This window comes from Cyprinodon tularosa, unplaced genomic scaffold (assembly GCF_016077235.1).
Source record: "Cyprinodon tularosa strain WSP-4 unplaced genomic scaffold, ASM1607723v1 ctg459, whole genome shotgun sequence".
Taxonomy (NCBI): Eukaryota; Metazoa; Chordata; class Actinopteri; order Cyprinodontiformes; family Cyprinodontidae; genus Cyprinodon; species Cyprinodon tularosa.
In genome coordinates this window covers 476,816-490,463 of record NW_024039184.1, presented here as the reverse complement: position 1 = coordinate 490,463, position 13,648 = coordinate 476,816, and the positions used below count along the sequence as shown (strand labels likewise).

The 13,648-nt window shown below is 43.9% G+C and overlaps 1 protein-coding gene and 1 non-coding gene across 2 annotated transcripts; both read right to left on the bottom strand.

Annotated features, from left to right (window-relative positions):
• Positions 1–4,323: 4,323 nt before the first annotated feature.
• Positions 4,324–10,678, bottom strand: dkc1 (dyskeratosis congenita 1, dyskerin). The gene is made up of 15 exons (XM_038300906.1): positions 10,577–10,678; positions 8,743–8,795; positions 8,575–8,661; positions 8,006–8,097; positions 7,748–7,932; positions 7,557–7,621; positions 7,347–7,473; positions 6,817–6,947; positions 6,501–6,644; positions 6,302–6,422; positions 6,003–6,121; positions 5,820–5,923; positions 5,563–5,602; positions 4,543–4,701; positions 4,324–4,469 (listed from the first exon to the last, which is right to left on the bottom strand). The coding sequence occupies exons 1-15, from the start codon at positions 10,590–10,592 to the stop codon at positions 4,410–4,412; spliced, it is 1,503 nt and encodes a 500-aa protein (XP_038156834.1). The 5' UTR covers positions 10,593–10,678; the 3' UTR covers positions 4,324–4,409.
• On the bottom strand, positions 6,191–6,267 carry LOC119793687. The gene has a single exon (XR_005282118.1). It is a non-coding gene; the product is annotated as a small nucleolar RNA SNORD83 (small nucleolar RNA).
• Positions 10,679–13,648: the final 2,970 nt, after the last annotated feature.

The window sequence follows — 13,648 nt, the reverse complement described above, 5'->3', positions numbered from 1 at the left end:
TGGCTTTTAGCTCTTCTGAATTGTTGGGTCTGGTGTATTGCATCTTCTTCTTCACAATACCCCATAGATTTTCTATGGGGTTAAGGTCAGGAGAGTTTGCTGGCCAATTAAGAACAGGGATACCATGGTCCTTCAACCAGGTACTGGTAGCTTTGGCACTGTGTGCAGGTGCCAAGTCCTGTTGGAAAATGAAATCTGCATCTCCAAAAAGTTGGTCAGCTGCAGGAAGCATGAAGTGCTCTAAAACTTCCTGGTATGTGGCTGCGTTGACCCTGGACCTCAGAAAACACAATGGACCAACACCAGCAGATGACATGGCACCCCAAACCATCACTGACTGTGGAAACTTTACACTGGACTTCAAGCAACGTGGATGAAGTGCCTCTCTTCTTTTCCTCCAGACTCTGGGACCTTGATTTCCAAAGGAAATGCAAAATTTACTTTCATCAGAGAACATGACTTTGGACCACTCACCAGCAGTCCAGTCCTGTTTCTCTTTAGCCCAGGCAAGACGCTTCTGACGCTGTCTGTGGTTCAAGAGTGGCTTGACACAAGGAATGCGACAGCAGAAACCCATGTCTTTCATACGTCTGTGTGTGGTGGTTCTTGAAGCACTCACTCCAGCTGCAGTCCACTCTTTGTGAATCTCCCCCACATTTTTGAATGGGTTTTGTTTCACAATCCTCTCCAGGGTGCGGTTATCTCTCTTGCTTGTACACTTTTTTCGACCACATCTTTTCCTTCCCTTCGCCTCTCTATTAATGTGCTTGGACACTGAGCTCTGTGAACAGCCAGCCTCTTTAGCGATGACCTTTTGTGTCTTGCCCTCCTTGTGCAAGGTGTCGATGGTCGTCTTTTGGACAACTGTCAAGTCAGCAGTCTTCCCCATGATTGTGTAGCCTATAGAACTAGACTGAAAGATCATTTAAAGGCTTTTACAGGTGGTTTGAGTTAATTAGCTGATTAGAGTGTGGCACCAGAGGCCATCAATTTTGAACCTTTTCACAATATTCTAATTTTCTGATATGATGAATTTGAGATTTTCATTTGTTGTCATTTGTAATCATCAAAATTAAACAAAATAAACATCTGAAATATATGAGTTTGTATGTAATGTATGAATATAATATACAAGTTTCACTTTTTAAATGGAATTACTGAAATCAATCTACTTTTTCATGATATTCTAATTTTATGACCAGCACCTGTAATGGGTCTGTTTTATATGTTGTCTTCTCCATTCAGAGGGCCCCCTGCCTGTCTTTGCCTAGGGTGAAAAATTTCCTAAGTCCACCCCTGAGATCAATGTATCTGTTCAGGTGAAATCTTTTTTCAGCAGGCTAAAAAAGGTAGACTTAACAGGTTCAAATATATAGAACCTGTGGATTGTCTCATGGGTTTCTCCTCATATTGATTCTGTCTTATTTTGCACAGTTAAGTGGCTGCTTGCCGAAAAAATGTCCGTTATTAGAGGCTATCAGGCCCATAGAAAGGCATTAGATTGTGGCAGTTTACTCATTAGGTTGAGTGAATCCTAACCTTAAATTCCTTTTCCCCTGCGGAATTAAATCTACAGGTGCTGGTCATAAAATTAGAATATCATGAAAAAGTAGATTGATTTCAGTAATTCCATTTAAAAAGTGAAACTTGTATATTATATTCATACATTACATACAAACTCATATATTTCAGATGTTTATTTTGTTTAATTTTGATGATTACAAATGACAACAAATGAAAATCTCAAATTCATCATATCAGAAAATTAGAATATTACTGAAGACCAATAAAAACAAAGGATTTATAGAAATGTTGGCCAACTGAAAAGTATGAACATGAAAAGTATGAGCATGTACAGCACTCAGTATTTAGTTGGGCCTCCTTTGGCCTGTATTACTGCAGCAATGCGGCGTGGCATGGAGTCGATCAGTCTGTGGCACTGCTCAGGTGTTATGATAGCCCAGGTTGCTCTAATAGTGGCTTTTAGCTCTTCTGAATTGTTGGGTCTGGTGTATTGCATCTTCTTCTTCACAATACCCCATAGATTTTCTATGGGGTTAAGGTCAGGAGAGTTTGCTGGCCAATTAAGAACAGGGATACCATGGTCCTTCAACCAGGTACTGGTAGCTTTGGCACTGTGTGCAGGTGCCAAGTCCTGTTGGAAAATGAAATCTGCATCTCCAAAAAGTTGGTCAGCTGCAGGAAGCATGAAGTGCTCTAAAACTTCCTGGTATGTGGCTGCGTTGACCCTGGACCTCAGAAAACACAATGGACCAACACCAGCAGATGACATGGCACCCCAAACCATCACTGACTGTGGAAACTTTACACTGGACTTCAAGCAACGTGGATGAAGTGCCTCTCTTCTTTTCCTCCAGACTCTGGGACCTTGATTTCCAAAGGAAATGCAAAATTTACTTTCATCAGAGAACATGACTTTGGACCACTCACCAGCAGTCCAGTCCTGTTTCTCTTTAGCCCAGGCAAGACGCTTCTGACGCTGTCTGTGGTTTAAGAGTGGCTTGACACAAGGAATGCGACAGCAGAAACCCATGTCTTTCATACGTCTGTGTGTGGTGGTTCTTGAAGCACTCACTCCAGCTGCAGTCCACTCTTTGTGAATCTCCCCCACATTTTTGAATGGGTTTTGTTTCACAATCCTCTCCAGGGTGCGGTTATCTCTCTTGCTTTTACACTTTTTTCGACCACATCTTTTCCTTCCCTTCGCCTCTCTATTAATGTGCTTGGACACTGAGCTCTGTGAACAGCCAGCCTCTTTAGCGATGACCTTTTGTGTCTTGCCCTCCTTGTGCAAGGTGTCGATGGTCGTCTTTTGGACAACTGTCAAGTCAGCAGTCTTCCCCATGATTGTGTAGCCTATAGAACTAGACTGAAAGACCATTTAAAGGCTTTTGCAGGTGGTTTGAGTTAATTAGCTGATTAGAGTGTGGCACCAGGGGCCATCAATTTTGAACCTTTTCACAATATTCTAATTTTCTGATATGATGAATTTGAGATTTTCATTTGTTGTCATTTGTAATCATCAAAATTAAACAAAACAAACATCTGAAATATATGAGTTTGTATGTAATGTATGAATATAATATACAAGTTTCACTTTTTAAATGGAATTACTGAAATCAATCCACTTTTTCATGATATTCTAATTTTATGACCAGCACCTGTATGTGTAACCTGAAAATAATTTCAGCAGTTCATGTACTGAAAATATAACTAAAAAGATCTGCATCTCCCACATATTGAACAAACCAAAAACCAGTAATCCATCCTGTTACTGAGTTGTAGAATCCTCTCCCTATTAATATTTAATTCTCTGTGAAAAAGTGCTGATCATTCTTTAATAGGATCCTCAAACGGACATGAAATGTTTGTTTTTAAGACCTAATGTGTCTAACCTAGTGAATGATATATGTATATATATTATGCACACAGCTGACAAAAATCTGACGGAGTTTACTGTTGGAAACCTGCTGCTGACCAGGTTAGCTCTGGGAGGATGTTACTATGGCAACAGATACAGAGGAAACTCCGTTTCCTTGATTTTAGGTTTAGAAAACGAGGTTGTCACATTTTAGTCTGAAGAGGACACATCTCGAGAGGCATTTCGATTGTAAATTTTACAAAACATTTTAAACTGGTTTCATCTGTTCAGGTTGCCTGATAACCAGCACCTCTATGATAATGTTCTACTGTAGGAATCAACAAAAAGCAAGGAGTCAAAGGGCTTCACTGAATTCAGACCATGAGCAGCTGAGGACGGCCTGTTGTGTTCACACAAAAAAAAAAAAAAAACTTAATTATCCTGTTGCAAAAGATTTGAGGCAGAGCAGTTTTCTGGCAGCCAAATCAAAGTTAGGGGAAGGAACCATTTCAGCAGCTACTTTGTTTTTTTTTCTACATCAAGATTTATCTTTGATCTGTCGCTTTGCTGATTTAAGCAGAAAACTTGGAGATTTAAAGGTTTTTGAAGTATTCAGTAAAGCACTAAAAGGTCCAGAGGGACAAACAGACATCAGGTTCTGCAGAACCAGGCGGGTCAGACAGAAGAAAAATACAGAACACATTTTTTATTTCAAAATAAAAAAGTAAAATATTTACAGATTGAAATAAATTGATCAGTTTTATACACAAAGATGTTCTTTCATCTTCCTCAATAAGCCCCGCCCCCCTGCTCATGGCCAGGGGTGCTGTCCTCCAGGTATCTGGTCTGAGGGGACGGAGGCAACAGAGTGAACCCAGAGACGGCTGCTCCACCAAAGGCGGCGATGGGACTTCCTGTTTCCTACCGGTTAGAAACTGTGGTCAAATGTTGAAGCCGGCGGTCCGTCCTGGACATAAGTTTCAGTCCGTTAGCACCGTGTGCTGACGCTCAGCGGATGAGGCGGGGGTCACTCTGACGGGTCGCCCTCCTTCTGTTTCTTTTTCTTCTTCTTGGGCTTTTCAACCACCTGGAAGACAAAGCTCACAATCAACCATCTGCAGCGTTTCCAGGAGGGAGAAGTGATGCGATGTGGGACTGACCGGCGTGTCCGGCTCCTCCTCCGTTTTTTCCGCCTCCGCCTCCTCCAGTTTGGCTTTCTTCTCCTTTTTTTTCTTCTTCTTCTCCTTCTTGATTTCGTCTGCAGACGGCGTGCTGGGCTGGGCCGTTTCTCCGTCACTCTCCGCTGCCTCCCTCTTCCTCTGGAGATCAAAGGGACAAACGATCAATGATCCAAACATGGTCGCTATTTTACCAGGCATTAAATCAGCTCATGCAGAAATTCCCAGTTAATCCTCTTAATATCCACCTTGTCTTAAATAATCTTCACCTTTTTGCATAAACATGTAGAAAAGCAAATAACTGAGGAACTTTAAGCCCAAATTAAACACATGATACATAATTTGAAAGCTAATTTGTTTCTAAAAATATAAATGAAAATAGTGCGACTAAAACACAGGCTAAACTGCATCAGTTCAAACATGACTCAGTTTTTTTTTATATAGCAGTAAGAAGGATATGTTTGACAGGCATGTTGTTGTTTTACAATTATTCTGCATCATGTCAACAACTGCAGAACATTCCAGACTTCTAGGTGTAACGGTCCTAGAGATAAGGGACGTACTTCCGGAGTCAGCGTCTCCAAAATATGACAAATTATTCCAAATTGTGCTTATTGCTTTTTTAACAATTTTACCCATTTTAGCATTAGATTTTATGGATTACTTTTAATCCGTGGACGCTAACGGACAAATGGAATATCAATAAGGATTGGATTTATAATACAACTTCAGGATCGCTTCAAAGGGAGGAAGTCAAAGCTTTATTAAACATGCTGCTATATCTTTATTAATTTTTCTTTGGTGCTTGCTGTGTTCTTTTAATGGATAATCTAAACTGTAAGGATTTATAACACATCTATATCGGTAAAAGTTTAACCAGTGTTATATTAAAGCGTACTGATGGCTGGACATGCGTTAAGTTAAACAAACTTTCTCGATTAAAATTTTCTCTGATCAGGAGAATGGAATCAAAAACAATGTTCCTGAAAAGAGGAGCATTACCTTCGCTGAAGCGTCGCCTGAGGCTGCGGCTCCAGAAACGCTGCAAAGAGAAAAACATTTAGGTTAGACGTGTTTAGAGACGGTCAGAGCCGTCCGTAGAACCATCTGTTCTCTGCTGGGCTGAACCCTCAGCTGATTGCTGAGCGCAGACGCCCAGCAGAGCGTTGCTTTAGCAGAGTGACTCCCTGAAAGAGCACGTCAGCTCAGACTGGGATAACTCTCTGCAGAGAACCGGGGCTCGCCAGCATTACGCCTACCTGTAGTCCACGTACTGCTCCTTCCAGTCCTGTGGCGTGCTGCCGTTGGGTTTCCCATGCTTGTCCAGGAGCCCCTTCTGGATCATCATCTTCTTCTGGCTCGCCTGATTCAAAGAAAACGTAATCCATCAGACCACAGCACAAACAGACTGAAAACAGAACAACCTGGAGCTCCAGCCGTACCTTAGGACCCAGGCCCCACTTGCGAGGATACGTGTCCCTCTCCATGATGACCCTCTTGATCTTTGCAACGACGCCGTGATCGCATGTAGAAATGACAGCGGTCGTCATCAGAGCTACGGCTGTGAGAAAAGAGGAGGAGCTTCAGTCTGATTGGCCGATCTGTCCGTCAGGTTAGACGTCCTGATGAACGCCATCAGGTAAGGGTGATAGATAGCAGGTCACCACTGCTCGAAAGCTGCTGCATCTATTCAACTCATCATGTGGCCTCCACTCCTCGGCCCGCTGGGACCAACCCTCACCTGTGCAGATGGCCTCGCCCTTGGTCGTTATGACGACGATGTCCTGGTTGACCTCAATGCCGTCTTCGTAGCGGAGGACCCCAGGAAGCATGATCTTTGCGCCGTAGCAGATGGCGTTCACCTGCAGACGGATGAAAAGGTTAGAACCTCTGAGGCAGCAGCAGAGCGACGCGCATCTACCGTCCTGAGGAAGACTCACCGCGCTGTCCTTCATCACTAGCCGCTTGTACGACACCAGCAGCTTTTCTAGGGGGAAGATGACTCTCCTCAGATACGTCTCATCTTTATTGTGATCAAACTGCCACTGGGCATCTAGAACATCGTGCATTGTCACCATGTTGTCCTGAAAGCACAGACGGGTCGTTTGTTAGCAGCACTGAGGCTCAAAGGTCAGGAATCTCTGACCATCGCGTCTCCGCTGCTTTCTGCTCTTCCAAAGTCTAATTAACAACTCGGCACTGAACAGCAGAGCTGGACTCAACGCTTTGGACCTGGAAACAGGAAGTCCTTCTCACCTTCTCTCCCAGGACTCCGGAGCGAACTCTGCGGAGCTCCTGCATCTGACCTCCCACACCTAGCAGCAGGCCCAGGTGGACACACAGGGTCCGGATGTAGGTCCCAGCCTCACAGCTGACCCAGAAGATGCCTGTAAATAAATAAAATGAGGATGGAGTCTGAGCCACTGCAGCCGACCCTGGTTCTAACTGGAAAGGGACTGATTGGACCTCAGGCAGAACTAGTTGTGTTCCAAGACCAAAAAGGTTCACATTAAAAAACCTAAAGTACCATTAAAAACTTTGGATCAGCGTTCTGATGAAAAAAATTGAATCAAATAAGTCGATTTGGACGAAACTAGATTGATGAAAACTTATTGGTCCCTTCCCTGAACTACAGACGACATCAGATAAACAAATCTTCCTTTTTTACAGCCGATAAATGGATAAGGTTCAGGGTGGAGTGGGAGTAAAAACGGCTCCAATCTCAGCCTGACAGAGCTGCTGATGAGAACCTTCTCTAAATGCAGAAAGACCAAGTGGTTCCTCACCAAGCCTCCTCTCTGGATCATATTCTATCAGCTTGCTCTCATAGATGGTCCGGACCCTCAGCTGGCGTTTGACGGCAGCGATCAGCGGCGGCCGCTGGAACAGCGCTCCGGTCAGCGTCTCCATGGCCTGCAGACATCAGGAGAACATCAGATGTTTCACCGCTGTGGGGCAGAAATCTGCAGCAGATTGTAGCACCCAGAAGAACCTACCCGGGCCAGAGTGTGCTCATTCTCGATGGCGTTGTGCAGCCGAACGATTCCCACGTACTCTTTACCTGCAACCCAGAGCAGAGAAGGCGTGACTCTTCATGCTGTTCCCATCCCCGTCTGAACACAGGCTTACAGATGGGGCATTTCTGGCGCCCGCCACCAGTCAGATTCAGTCATTGAGGAGAACCCACCAGCGCTCTGCTGGGACTTGACCAGCCGTGTGGCGCGGTCTATGCAGACGATCAGACAGCCGGTGACCTTGGGGTCCAACGTCCCACTGTGACCCGTCTTCTCCACCCGTAGAATCCTTCGGATCCACGCCACCACCTCATGAGACGACGGGTTGGCCGGTTTGTCCAGGTTAATGAAGCCGGACCTGATGGGACCAGAAACCAGCCGATCAGAACCACTCGTGACCAGGCACAGGCGGCGAGTCGGCACCGACTTACTTGACGTAGTTGGTGATGTCCCTCTTCAGGGGGTTGCTCCCGCATGGTATCGGTGTGTAATGGGCCGTTCGAATGTTCAACTTATGGAAGTTCTGCAGGAAACAGATCAGACGTTTTAACCATATTTGGAACAGACAGGAAACGGCTCCCAAACATTAACCAACCCCAACCTGTGAAACTGAACCTTTCTGCTTTCTATCCGATTCTAATTGATTAAATGAGCCGTCTGATTTCCTGATCTGCAGCCGACGGGAGCAGAACCGCCTACAGCTGCCCCCCACTGGAGGCCCTGATCTGACCCTTCAACCGATTCAATGTGATCAGAGCAGAAAGTCGTCTTGGCCGCAGCCTGGTTGAGTCACACCCCCCGTGGGGCTTCTGGCGGTCGTCTGGCAGAACGCCATGATACCGCCAGCACCCCGGTGGAGAGGCCCCGCCCCCAGAACGGAAGCAGAGGCAAGGACTGCAACAGGACGGCGGCACTCAGCGAATGGATAAACTGCTTCATCATTTCACATCATCCTGCTGGTTCTAACCCCCAAACACCCCCCCACTCTGTGGCCTCTGACCTTTAACAGCAGGGGCCACTGTGACGTCTCTAGAGAAGCCGCCGTCGACTCTGGCTTGATGAAGAAGTCTCCGCTCTGTTGGATCTCCTGAGAAGCAGAAGCAAACGGTTAAACATCCAGAGAAGAAAGTCGGCACACCGTAAAGCTTCAGGTCAAGTTTCCACAAACCCCGACTACTCCTTCGCTGATTCTCTTCGACTTCTTCTTCTTCTTTACGGATGCTGAAACCACAGAAGGAAAACATGGTTGGATCAAAGTAACTCTTTAACATTAGCTCCATGTAGAAATAATGGCTGCAGACTGATCGGCAAAACGTGGAGCTGAAGATCAGAGACTGTTGGTCTCTTCGGTTTCTACATATTTGCTTGTGGTTCAGGTTAAACGGTTCATCCATTTCTATAAACTGGGTTTATACAGGAATAAATAACTCAAATTTAATGCTTTTTAATGCTCTTAGAAATTATTTTAATGCCGCCGTCAGGCTGCATCCTCGTTTTCCAACCACTTTAGTTGAAATTTGCTCTCTTTCTCAGACTCAAGCTTCTTTTCTGAACATACAGCTTTGCGATCCGCCGGCAGCAGTTCCATGCAAATATACCGTGATATAATATGTCTAATATGTCTAACATTTTTAATAAAGCATTTTAAATGCCACAATAAACACGTTTAATAAATTTTAATGCCAATTAAGGCCATAATTTAAAATGACCCGCTGAAACCCTGGGTTTCCTCTGGTTAAGGAGCAAATCTGGGAGCTAAGGTCAGAGCCTCTGAAATAAACTTCAACACTTGGTTGTGTTGGCAATTCCAGTTCCTGAGGGTTGGCATCCTGCAGCTTTTAGATTCACTCTTGGTCCGACACACCTGATGCATATGGCTGCTACCTCCTCAGTATTCATCCAGATTCTTCCATCAAATTCAGGCATCCCCAAGGCGGTCCTGGAGGGCCGCTGTCCTGCAGGTTTTAGAGGTTTCTGAGCTTCAGCACAGCTGATTCTGATTAATGTAGTTCAGCAGAAGCCTGATAATCAGCTATCAATGGAAATCAGATGTGCTGAAGCAAAGAAACCTCTAAAACAGGCATCCCCAAACTTTGTCTTCAAGGGCCGCTGTCCTGCAGGTTTTAGAGGTTTCTCTGCTGTAGCACAGCTGATTATAATGATTGCAGTAGATCAAAAGCCTGTTAATCGGCTTTCAATTAAAATCAGCTGTGCTGGAGCAAGGAAACCTCTAATACCTGCAGCCATAGAGGACAGACTTTGGGGATTCCTGATATGGACACTCTGCAGGTTTAGCTGCAGAGTAGGGGAGGAGGGGCCACACATTCTTCTTCATGCGTTCCCACTGAAGGACCACGTGCTGAAAACAGCACGTGTTGCCCCGCGCAGCAGCTAGCTCTGCAGCTAGCAGGCCACTGAGGTTTAAAATCCGCCAAATAAAGAGAAGCTTAACGTCGATTACTGACAGACTGGCTGATCCACCGGCATAGAATAGAATAAAATAGATTAGACACAGATCGGTTCAACTATGTCTATATTAAAGCTGTTCTACAGTGATGCGGGTTAAAATCTGAACAAACTTTTCAGCCATGACAGCGCTTCGTTTTTAGTTTTCCTGTAATCATCATTTCACTGGTTGATTTGGTGAGTGGGATCCGGTGGATCACAGGTCCGATTCTCACCACGTGTTTCCCCACTCCACGCAGGCATAGTTCACGCGCCTGGTGCTCCACCATTAAAAAATAAAATGTTTACCCTAAGTCACTTACCTAAATGCGTAAAGTTTGGATCTAAGCATGTTTTTTTGCAGAATAGCTTTAAAATAACAAATAATCTGAGCTACACTTTAGACTAGCAGCTTAATGGCTGCGATAAAATAACCCAGATTATATATTTAGATCATTTTCTAGAGAGAAATTCCTCCAAATGACGAGAGGAAGTTTAAAGTTTATCATTATTTGATGAGAAATGACTAAAATGTGACCCGCGTGCCGCACACTCACCTTCTGTGTCCGCCATCTTCTCCGAAAAGACTGAACCTTCACCGGAAGACGAGATGAGGAGGACTGTTGCTTCTTCTTCTTCTGTTAGCTTCAATGTGGGCCACAATGTGCGCACTGCTGCCCCCCTCAGGTGGAGTGTCTCCCCTGTTCTCCAACCTGCAGGTGTGTTTCACTGAATCAGGACCCTTCATTATTTCAGTAAGCTGAATTTATAGACCTAGATCACACAGAGCAGGATTTATCTCAGGCAGTTATGGTTGATTATCTAGAATAAGGAGAATTTGTTGAAAACCAAAATGCAAATTCAAATTTTTCAAAAAAAGTTATAAAACAATCCACTGGACTTTGTTTCCAAGTTTGAAGATGTTTCTCTTCTCTGTAATTCAATTCAAAATGTCAGAAATAGCGTTGAGTTACAGGCCTTATAGAGTGGACCAACAAACAAAAACAAAAAGCCTGGAACTCAAGGCTATTTCTGACATTTTGAATTGAATTACAGAGAAGAGAAAAATCTTCAAACTTGGAAACAAAGTCCAGAGGATTGTTTTATAACTTTTTTTGGAACCAGTGAGACTGAGAATCTTCACCGGCACAATTAAAATTTTACATGAAACCATGTCAAATAGATTTTAGTACAGAAATAGAAAGAGAATATTAATCTATTTTTGAAAATACTAGAAGAAACCATCCATCCATCCATCCATCCATCCATCCATCCATCCATCCATCCATCTTCCTCTGCTTATCCGGGGTCGGGTCGCGGGGGCAGCAGCTTAAGAAGGGAGGCAGACTTCCCTCTCCCCAGCCACTTCTTCTAGCCCCTCAGGAGGAACCCCAAGGCGTTCCCAGGCCAGTCTCTCCAGCGTGTCCTGGGTCTTCCCCGGGGCCTCCCCCCGGTGGGACGTGCCCGGAACACCTCACCAAGGAGGTGTCCATGAGGCATCCTAACCAGATGCCCGATCTACCTCAACTGGCTCCTCTCGACGTGGAGGAGCAGCGGCTCTACTCCGAGTACCTCCCTCTCAAATTAAGAGTGAATACAGTTGATTAAAGAAATTTATGCTTATTTCTATATCGTTCTAGAAGTGCTCCACATAGGGGTCTGTGGTCTGATGGCCTGAGCATGTTAAAGCTCTGTTAGCACCCTTTCCTAATGCCACTCAGCAGCCTGGGGTTTCTGAAAGCCTGGCTGGTGTTTCCAACACATTTATCTGGATATTTTCATACAGATCCAAGACTTTCTAGCTTCCCTTGAGCTTGTTGAGGGACGTTTTTTTTTTTTTATATACAGCTGTAGTGCTTAGCTCTGACAGCAGCAGCTGATGGAGAGTGTACAAATGTTGTTTTCATACATTAAGTTTTAAGTGAGGAAGTACACCTCTAAACTTTATCTATGTGTGGTCAGTTTATCAAGAAATTACCACTCTTAATCCATTAATCCATTAAGCAAATTCCGCCTGAAATGACATCTTTGAATTAAAGCAAGTTCAACTCCCAAACTATAAATTGGAAATACAATTGTTTGTATTTGAATGACAGAAAAGCATTGGGGTGAGCCAGTCGACCCCAGCAGGGCAGCAACCTGTGCAGCTAGGCGTTCGTACGAAACCCAACAGACTCTGCCAGTGGCAACCGCCACTCGCCATTTATGCCAAACTTCAAAGGAAAATCTTTCACCCAATCAGGAAAAGTGATCGCTCCCTCTCACGCCTGGAGCGCATGAATACAGAAACAAAAATATGGAACGGGCACCCCCCGAACCAACCCAGGGCTCATGGACAGCCGAAAAACAACAACAAATTACATCATGGTCAGCATGGTCAGAGCATGGCACCAAGAGCTTGTAAGTACAAAAAGCAAATTATATCATGCTCTCAACAGAAACTTACAAAACTCGTATGATTGTCAAAGAACATAAAATATAAAACCCATATTTATTTTATTTAACCTTTATTTAACCAGGAAGTCCCTTGAGATTTAAATCTCTTTTTCGAGAAAGACCTGGCCAAGACAGCACACCAGATAAAATACAAACAGAAATACAGCATAGACAAAATCTCACGTAGAGGAAAAGACAGGTCACATAGGGCAGTTACATTTTTGAATTACATGACATTTTAACATGGCCTTAAATTCATTCAATGGGACTAGATCATTTAAATGGAGCAAGTTTTGCAAATTATTCCAGGACCATGGAGCAAAGTAAGAGAAGGATTTCTTCCCCAGCTCAGTAAAAACCATTGGAACCTGGTAAGAGCGCCACCTGGTGGAACGGAGATGAAAATGGCTGGAATTTAGCTTGAGGAGATTACATAAATTTGCCGGCAGTTTACCCAACATGGCCTTGTATAGAAAAATATACAAATGAAGTTGTCTACGTAGACTTAGTGACGGCCAGCCTACCAGTTCATACAGCGTACAATGATGAGTACGGGAATAGGAGTTAGTTAAGAAGCGCAAAGCACTATGGTACACAGAATCTAACAGAAGGAGAGTACTAGAAGCAGCATGCATGTTGACAACATCACCATAGTCCAAAACACTTTAAAAAATAGCCTGCACAATTCTCTGGCTGACATGTTAAAACAAGTTTTATTTCTAAAATGAAACCCCAGCCGTAGTTTCAGCTTTTTTACAAATATATTAGAGATGTTTAGTCATACTGCAAAAAAATGAAATATAAACAAACCATTTTTTTCTTAAAATAAGTGCATTTGTTCCTCAATTGACGTGGTAAGTGAGACACTTAAATAAGGGTTAATACCCTAAATATAAGAATTTATTTACTTATTTCCAGATGGTTTTTGCAGTTGGGTCGGATTTTCACATCCTATGTGACAAAGGACATCTTCCAGAAGAAGGATCTTCCATGTTTGTCTAATCTAAATCCATCTGAAAACATTCAGACATGGACAGCGGGTAAAGTTAGCAAAAATGGTCATTAGTGCCAAACTGTGGAAGAAGCCATCGGCACTTATCTTCTAACCGGGCTGGTTATCGAATCCTTCTTCGCTATGACTTCAAAATTACAACCTGGTATTGTTCCACTTTGGGAATATTTGGGTTTAATCC

Excerpts from the sequence above, each read along its gene's own strand:
- dkc1 (XM_038300906.1), bottom strand. Across the intron at positions 8,662-8,742 it reads TCAGCGAAGGAGTAGTCGGG|GAGATCCAACAGAGCGGAGA; the intron begins GTTTGTGGAAAC and ends TCTGCTTCTCAG. Across the intron at positions 6,423-6,500 it reads TAGTGATGAAGGACAGCGCG|GTGAACGCCATCTGCTACGG; the intron begins GTGAGTCTTCCT and ends ATCCGTCTGCAG.